A 9,243-nucleotide genomic window follows, 5' to 3' on the forward strand; every position below is an offset into this window, starting at 1 on the left:
AACCTGATATGAAGTGTGCGCTGCACATGTGAGCATTTTTGATGATGGCCTCCGTCCAGTCCTTTGGTCTTATCACATTTAACCAGCTTTGTTTTTGTTGACGGGCAGTGGCGGCTGGTTTTGAGCCATGACTCCTTCTATTCTGGCTCCCAATGACACAACAAGACAAACACATCTTAAGACTCCTGTGTAGCCTACAGCCCTGTGGGGGAGAGGCAGCTGCACCTCCAGGTGATAAAATGACTTCAATGTGACGTCGGCCCTAGAAGGGTCTATGAACCAAATATCAGAGAGGCAAAAACAAAGAGCTACGAGAGTCTCAGCAACAACATTTAATCATGAATGAGCCTTTTATTGTCCTTACATTTGTCCAACCAAACTTAAATCTGAATAATGGTTAATTACTGTATGTATGAGAGAATCAGCCATCACCTGTCATGTGAGAAATTACACAATAAAACAGTTTCTCACCGTTCGGACCTCCAGCCAGCGGTTGGCGGCAGACAGAAACAGGTAGGCGGTGTTATTGGTGTCTGTCAGCTCCAGCATACGCTGCTTGAAACGAGCCTCGTGTCTGAAAACAACATTAAAGCGTGCATGAGATAAATATACAATGCATCCTTCCATGATTTTATGATTCTCTTTACAAAAATACTGTGTTGTTAGTGTTTGAACTTGGCTTTTCTTTCCTCTGTTTGTGGCCTAAACCAAAAAAAAAAACTAAACTAAAATAAAAATTTAGGTTTACATGTTAGATTAGTAGTCGTCACTTTTATTCACTATATTGAATCTTGTGGTTTTGTCTTCGTCTGTGTCGAGCAGCGAGTCACTGCCATCTAAAGCAGACTTGGTTTGGAGGGAGACCAGTGGATAATGATAATGGGAACCATCCCATGATTGCCAAGAATCTGTCTCATCACCAGATTCACTGTTCCTGCGTATGTGTGTGCATGATATGTGCTTGTGTGTGTGTGTGAGTCTCCCAGTGCTTGTATATTTGTGTGTGTGAGGAAGTCCTCAGGGAGGAGAGGATAGAAACAGCGTGAGAGCCGTTTAATGTTGGATTATAGCAACGATGGGAAACAGGGTGAAGACAGAAATACAAAGAGATACTGCTGCTGCTGCTGCTTCCTCCAACACAACTATAACTACAACACAAGACTCATGCGTCTCTCTTCTCTCACTGCAGTATCATAAATATAAAAGTAAAAGTTAGGGCTGTGTAAATTCACTGGGGTCACGGTCCGCTACATGCAGCCACACACAGAATACACAGTATGTAAACTGACGCCATCAGCAACACGTGCTGACGTTAGCACAGCAAGCAGATTGGCTGCAAGTCAGTTACACTATGGTGCTGGAGTTGGAAGACCCGTCTGCAGGCTCTTGGCCATCAGCAACAGAGTGAGAGGTGTGTGTAAGACGAGGATGGTGTGTTGGGGCTACTTTGTGAGAGGGCGCTTGGCACTTTAGATGAATGTCGCTCAACGGAAATGATGCATTTTAGACAGAGAAAAGTTTTGTTCGACACTTTTTCTTTCATGTCGCGCACCAGGAGAATTCTGGAATGTCTCGGTCTTGAAAATCAGACCTGTGCAGGACTCTGTACCAAAGTTTCCAGTCGACAAAATGTCAGTAAGAAAACTGCACTCCTGTCTGTTCAGATCCTTATGCATTTGTTTTTTTCCCACTGTACCAAACTTTCACTGAACCGTGACTCCTAAATCGCAGTATGAGCCAAACAGTTAATTCTTTTTTCCGTTGCAGCCTGAGTAAAAGCACTTGAACTAACTAAACTACTTAATTACACTGTATACATAATGCATTATCATCATTATCTTTACCATGGACTGCATTCAAAGAGCCATGTAGATCTCTTTATGTAGTCACCATGTGGGGCCATAAGGCAGGCAGCAGAGAAAGCCTTTATGAAGTTTACTTTAGGGTTAAGCTTAAATTAAATTTGAGGTAAGGGCTGGGGTCAGGCATGCAGAGAGCATTCCTGTGGAGGAGAGGAGTCCAGAGACTGAATATGAAACCATGTCAAGTTCCCTCCTGTGTAGTAACATGTGTGAGATGGAAGAACACAGACACAGAGTGTAAAAATACACTTTGTGCTCACTGCAGACAGGATGGAAGTCAAGTGCGTGTGTGTTGTACCTAAATGCTCTTATAGTGGTGAGCCCTTCAGCGGTCTCAGAGAAGTGGCAGAGCAGGGGCAGCTGTGTGGAGTCATCCAGGTCCTGCAGGTCCCTGAGAGACAGAGAAACAGTATTCACAGTATGTATGTGTAGTTATTACGGTAACTGCCTGATGTCCTCTACCCTCACTACGAACAGGTCAGTACCAAATTTGTCTGGCATTCATACATACACGAATGCTGTATGCTGTTTTCTGCATGAATGGAAAGCTGGGACATTAAAGGAACAGTTCACCCCAAAATCAACTGGAATTATTGCCCTGTGGTGGTTTGTCTCCGCACACACAGGAGGTCTATACAGTCAGCACAGTCTGAAGGTGGACACCAAAGATTAGTCTTCACTTCCTGTTCCTGAAATACAATATTGAATAATGACCAGGAGAGGTTATGCAGAACACTATGATGTCACAGTGAAGCTGACCTTTGACCTTTTGGATATAAAATGTAATTATTTTATATATAATATAAAAACTTTTTTTCCTATTAGACATTTGTGAGGTCACACTGACCTTTACCTTTGACCTTCAACCACAAAATTAAAATCAGTTTGTTCTCCAGACCAACTGGCCGTCTGTGTCAAACTTAAATAACATTTCCCTCAAGGTGCTCTCAAGATATCATGTTCACGAGAATGAGACAAACAAGGCCACAGTGGCCTTGACCTTTGACAAATGAAATCAAATCAGTTCCTTCTTGAGTTAAAGTAAATGTCTGTGCCAAATTTGAAGAACTTTCTTCAAGGTGTCCTTGACATATTGCATTCCCAAGAATGAGACAAATAAAGTCCCAGTGACCTTGACCTTTGAACTATGACCACCAAAATCTAATCAGTTCATGGTTTAGTTTAAGTGAACATTTCCGCCAAATTTGAAGAAATTCCCTCATGCTGTTCTTGAGATATTGCATTCACGAGAATAAAATAGATACAAGGTCACAGTGACCTTGACCTTTAGTTCATCCTCAATTGAATGTTTGTGCCAAATTTGAAGAAATTCCCTCAAGGTGTTCTTGAGATACTGCACTCACAACAATAAAATAGATACAAGGTCACAGTGATCTTGACCTTTAGTTCATCCTCAATTGAATGTTTGTGCCAAATTTGAAGAAATTCCCTCAAGCTGTTCTTGAGATATTGTGTTCACGAGAATGACAAGGATCTAAGGTCACAGTGACCATGACCTTTGACCCCACCAAAATCTAATTAATTCATCCTCAATTCCAAGTGAATGTTTGTGCCAAATTTGAAGAAATTCCCTTGAGGCGTTTTTGAGATATCGCATTCACAATCATGGGATGGACAGATGCTCTTCACTTTATCTAACTACACTACCTGAATGTTTGAATGCAAAAAACAGTGCACTCTATCTACAACAAATACACTGCAGACTCACTTGGACGCCACTCGGAAGTACTTTTGGATGAAGTAGAAGGCCACGCCCAGGGGAAGCAAGGCGACCATGAAGAGTGGAGTGATGGAGGATATGACCCCGATGGCTGACAAACAGAGCAACGTGGATCTGGTCAAAGACTCCAGTGTTGGAGGAATATGCTGAGAAAAAACAATAGATGACAAAGTGATAATGAATTCAGAATATGTTCATGTTTGGCTTTTTCTTTTAGTTTACATATGACTGCAGAGGCCGACGAAGGCAAATACACTACAAAACAGTTCCACTGGGAGAAACATGAAACACTTCAAAAAATCAAAAAATGTACAAAAATCCAAAACAAATACAAAAAATACCACAGATACAGACACATTAAGAGCATACACCCTGCAAATACAGAAACAATGTAAAACTAAAAATGTAGAAATGAACATGTATCTTTTGATGTTGCCTCTTTACTCCACTTTTTCTCCACTTCAAAAAGAAACACACTGTCGTCTATAGATAACAGCATATTATATATTATTATATATGTATAAGAACAAAATAAAACCCATGAAATAATCTTCTCACCTGGTCTATGATGTTGGTGTCCGCAGAGAATCTGTTGAGGATCTGTCCCAGGGGAGTGATGTCAAAGAACCTGAGCACAGAGGTTATATACACATCAAATACCTAAGTCACACATTTTGGATGTTTTTTTTCCAGCTCTGACATTTAAACATAATTATATCCTCTTACACATTTGTGTGAATATTTTTCCATTATTACCATATAAATTCTTATCATGGCCGAAAACATGGGTTTTTTTAGGTCACAGTGACCTTTGTCCACTAAATTCTAATCAGTTCATTCCTGAGTCCAAGTGAATGTTTGTGCCAAAGCTGAGGAAAATCCCTAAAGGTGTTCTTGGGATATCATGTTCACAAGAATGAGAAAGATGAGGTCACAGTGACCTTGACCTCTGACCACCACACTGTAATTAGTTAATCCTTGACTTACCGTGGACATTTGTGCCAAATTTGAAAAAAATCCCTAAAGGTGTTCTTGAGAGGCAAGGTCATAGCAACCATGACCTTTCACCTTTGACCACTAAAATCTAATCAGTTCTTCACTGAGGCCAACTGAAAGTTTGTGCCAAATTCTGCTCAGATTTGGCTGCTCAGTGAGAATATTTGACTATGTGCTCATTTTCTTACATACAGAGTTTAAGGGTTAGAATAGGATGTTCAGGGTGACAGCAATGTTCATTTCCCATTAGATATTTATGTGAAATTTTATCATAATTAGTGTACAAATTCTTGAGTTATGGCCAAAAACATGTTTTGTGGGGTCACGGTGATCTTTGAATAAAAAATCTAAGGAATCTGCCTCAAGGCCTTCTTGAGATATCAGGTTTACAAGATAAAACAGACAGAAGGTCACAGTGACACTGACCTACAACCACCAAATTCTAATCGGTGCATTGCTGAGTCCATGTTATACCAAATTTAAAGAAATTCCCTCAAGGTGTTCTTGAGATATTGCATTCAGGAGCATGTGACAGACCTTTGGCCACCAAATTCTAATCAATTCATCTGTGAGTCAAAGCAGACGTTTGTGCCAAATTTGATTGTTTTATTCTGTTAGACATCTGTGTGAAATTTTGTCATAATTAATAATACATTTATTTGTATTGCACTTTACATTTTAGCAATCTCAAAGTGACCTTCAACCACCAAATGTTAATGGGTGCATTGCTGAGTCCATGTTATACCAAATTTGAAGAAAATCCCTCAAGGTGTTCTTGAGATATTGCATTCAGGAGCATGTGACAGGCATGGTCACAGTGACCACGACCTTTGCCCACCAAATTCTTATCAGTTAAGTCATGATTCAAAGTAGACCTTTGTGCCAAATCTGTGGAAAGTCCCTCAAGGTGTTCCTGAGATGTCGTGCTCACGAGAATGAGACGGATGAGGTCACAGTGACCTTTGACCACCAAATTCTTATCAGTTCATTCATAATTCAAAGTAGACGTTTGTGCCAAATTTGATTCTATTTTATTTTATTAGACATTTGTGTGATATTTTATCATAATTAGCAAATTCATTCTTAAGTTATGGCCAAAAAAATGTTTTGCGAGGTCACAGTAACTGAATCTTTTATCCTTCAGTCTAAGTGGATGTTTGTGCCAAATCTGAGGAAAATCCCTCAAAGTGTTCTTGAGATATTGTGCTGCTCACAAGAATGAGACAAAATTCTCATCAGTTCATTATTAAGTCCAACTGAGTGTTTGTGCCAAATATGGAAAAAAATCATCAAGGCCTTCTTGAGATATTGCATTCTAGAGAATGAAACAGACAGAAGGTCACAGTGACATTGACCTTCAACCACCAAATGTTAATGGGTGCATTGCTGAGTCCATGTCATACCAAATTTGAAGAAAATCCCTCAAGGTGTTCTTGAGATATTGCATTCAGGAGCATGTGACAGACATGGTCACAGTGACCACGACCTTTGACCACCAAATTCTTATCATTTAAGTCGTGATTCAAAGTAGACCTTTGTGCCAAATTTGTGGAAAATCCCTCAAGGTGTTCTTGAGATGTCGTGCTCACGAGAATGAGACAGATGAGGTCACAGTGACCTTTGACCACTAAATTCTTATCAGTTCATTCGTGATTCAAAGTAGACGTTTGTGCCAAATTTGATTCTTTTTTATTTTATTAGACATTTGTGTGATATTTTCTCATAATTAGCAAATTAATTCTTAAGTTATGGCCAAAAATGCTTTGCGAGGTCACAGTAACTGAATCCTTGAGTCTATGTGGATGTTTGTGCCAAATCTGAGGAAAATCCCTCAAAGTGTTCTTGAGATATTGCATTCAGGAGCATGCGACAGACCTTTGGCCACCAAATTCTAATCAATTCAGCCGTGAGTCAAAGCAGACGTTTGTGCCAGATTTGATTGTTTTATTCTAAAAGACACCTGCGTGAATTTTTGTCATAATTAGCAAATGAATTCTTAAGTTATGGCCAAAAAAATGTTTGGTTAGGTCACAGTACCTGAACCTTTTATCCTTGAGTCTAAGTGGATGTTTGTGCCAAATCTGAGGAAAATCCCTCAAAGTGTTCTTGAGATGTGCTCATGAGAATGAGATAGATGAGGTCACAGTGACCTTTGACCACCAAATTCTTATCAGATCATTCATGATTCAAAGTAGACATTTGTGTGAAATTTTGTCATAATTAGCAAATTAATTCTTAAGTTAAAAATATTTGGTTAGGTCACAGTAACTGAACCTTTTATCCTTGAGTCTAAGTGGATTTGTTTGTGCCAAATCTGAGGAAAATCCCTCACGGTGTTCATGAGATATCATGCTGCTCACAAGAATGAGACAAAATTCTCATCAGTTCATTATTAAGTCCAACTGAGTGTTTGTGCCAAATATGGAAAAAGTCCCTCAAGACTTTCTTAAGATATTATGTTCCAGAGACTGATGGACAGACGGATGACCCAAAAACATAATGCATCTAGTCGCAACTGTCTCCAATGCGGAGGCATAAGAATAGGTTACATAACCTGCTATCTGACCTGCCAACCTCCAAGAGAAAAAGGAGGGGGCACAAACAAAAACAGACCACACTGATGTAGCTTCTGTCCTTGGTTACATACCGAGAGCAACAGAAAAAGCATTATCAGAGAGACAGAGGATGAGCACAGAAATCCAGGTCAAGTGCAACAGCTTAGAGGAAACTCACAAGTGTTTCCTTGGAGACAGGATTCTTGTTTGACGTCCTTCTTTCCTGTCTTTTATCCTTTTTTTAAAGTTACCTGTGTCGATTATTTAACCCCACCACAGCTGAATGTGGGGCGACACAGAGCCTCTTTTGCTCTTAAAGTGAGGACTGCAGTTTTTGGGTGTTGGTGGTACCTGATGGGGGCGTGGATGATCTTGTTGAGCAGGTTGTGGTGCAGGCTGGTGGCTGCAGACAGACCCAGAAACTCCACAGTGAGAGAGGTGATGAGGCATAGCGTGATTCCAGCCGCACACAGGACGATAAACACCGGCAGATAGTGGGAGTCGGCCTGTGTGTAAAATAGATGCATAGTGTTCAGCAGCGATTAATTGTTTTAAAAAAGTGATACTGTTTGTCTTTGTATATATTTTTAAACACGGCAACACTTAATCTTACAAATCCGTAATTTTCAGTATGTATAAAAGTTTAAAAATATAACTTTTTGGCCCTTGCTACTGGAGGGAATTTCTCCGTCCCTTTACGAGAGTCGTCTCCAGTATATGTTGATTTGGTGCAGCCTTCATCTGAGATACCTTAATGAACAGTGTTTATTTTTGTTGTCTGAACACCTTTTACACGGATTAGACCAGTGGTTCTCAAATGGTGTGCCGTGGGATTTTGCGATAACCACACATTATTATTGAAATATTCAACTGCAGTGGCGTGGTGGTTGTGGTTATCGTCAGTTTTGCTCCGCCGTCTGTCTTATCCCTGAGCAGGGCGGTGAAACACCATTAGTCATAGCTTGAAGCAAAACACAAGAGACTCTCACACTGAGCTGGAATTAAACGAGTGCTTATAATGTCGGTAAATGATGTGAATAAACTGTGTCATACTGTTTTTTCGGTAATGGCGTGTGGCCTTCAGGCTCTGCTCTTACACACACACAGGAACTCAACGGCGTGGAGGAGAGCTGACGAAGGCTGCACTCCATGTTACTGTGCATGTAAGCTTTAGGAGCAGGGACAAAATCAATACAGCATAGTATCGTGATATTTTTTATATCATCACAGTGCCAAGTATCAATTGTTTCTATTACATAAATGATTAATATGACAAATACAAATTAAAATGTAGGTAGCCTACTAGAATGATATGATCAATTGCTTTTACAGTCCACTACATACATTTTGCTGCAAAAAAAAATGGCTGAAGTGAGATGAACAAACTGAAACTTTATCTTATTAGATAAACAGATGTTGACAAAGGTTTCCCTCGGGGACATAATTTACTGTTGAAAAAAGGTAATAAATCACAATACATTTTATCCCACTTAAGTATCGTGATAATATCGTATCATGGATCTTCCGGTGATTCCCAACCCTGAAAGCTTGGCGAGTAGAAACACCCGTGTGACAGCTGACACAAAACAAAGGATTAAATCAGGCTCTATAAAGGTCAATATAAGCGATATAATCCTGATCAGTAAAAAAATGATCGGTCCTGATCCTTTGGTATCGGGACATCCATACTCTGTATTTTATCTTAATATTTGAATAGGTGACACAACAGCATAGTGATAAAATGTAGGTTATTAATTCTAAAATATGTAAGATGCAACTCTGCTATTTTTCTGGGAGTGCCCACGTAGAAATCTATCTGCAGATTTAGAGCAGGTAAAGCATGTGAATTAACGGATGTACGATATATATCGGGATAATGGGATATTTTTATAATTGTGCATTATTCTGACAATTAAAATTATAGCCAATAAATAGCACCGATAATACGAGGCCGGACTGCTTTCATTGACTTAACGGGATAGTGCACCCAAAAATTAAAATTCAGCCATTATCTACTCACCCATATGCCGAGGGAGGCTCAGGTGAAGTTTTAGAGTCCTCACATCACTTGCAGAGATCCAAGGGGAGA

At 39.8% G+C, this 9,243-nt stretch overlaps 2 protein-coding genes across 5 annotated transcripts in view; one reads left to right on the top strand and one right to left on the bottom strand.

The window, feature by feature from the left end:
- Nucleotides 1-9,243, bottom strand: part of abcc9 (ATP-binding cassette, sub-family C (CFTR/MRP), member 9) — a 555,625-nt gene that overhangs the window by 479,083 nt on the left and 67,299 nt on the right. For all 4 annotated transcript variants that reach the window (XR_007569361.1, XR_007569360.1, XM_050036263.1 and 1 more), the window contains 5 exons: nt 7,506-7,660; nt 4,162-4,231; nt 3,592-3,749; nt 2,161-2,253; nt 472-574 (listed from right to left, as the gene is read on the bottom strand). Coding sequence is in view for 2 of the 4 variants with exons in the window: in XM_050036263.1 (XP_049892220.1) it covers nt 472-574; nt 2,161-2,253; nt 3,592-3,749; nt 4,162-4,231; nt 7,506-7,660 (579 nt within the window). In the remaining 2 variants the exon portion in view is untranslated. The remainder of the gene's footprint in view (nt 1-471; nt 575-2,160; nt 2,254-3,591; nt 3,750-4,161; nt 4,232-7,505; nt 7,661-9,243) is intronic.
- Nucleotides 8,764-9,243, top strand: part of ptpro (protein tyrosine phosphatase receptor type O) — a 201,047-nt gene continuing 200,567 nt past the window's right edge. Inside the window, exon 1 of the mRNA XM_050036269.1 lies at nt 8,764-8,768. The gene's annotated coding sequence lies outside the window, so the exon portion shown is untranslated. The remainder of the gene's footprint in view (nt 8,769-9,243) is intronic.

This window comes from Epinephelus moara, chromosome 23, assembly GCF_006386435.1.
Source record: "Epinephelus moara isolate mb chromosome 23, YSFRI_EMoa_1.0, whole genome shotgun sequence".
In the NCBI taxonomy this organism is placed as follows: Eukaryota; Metazoa; Chordata; class Actinopteri; order Perciformes; family Serranidae; genus Epinephelus; species Epinephelus moara.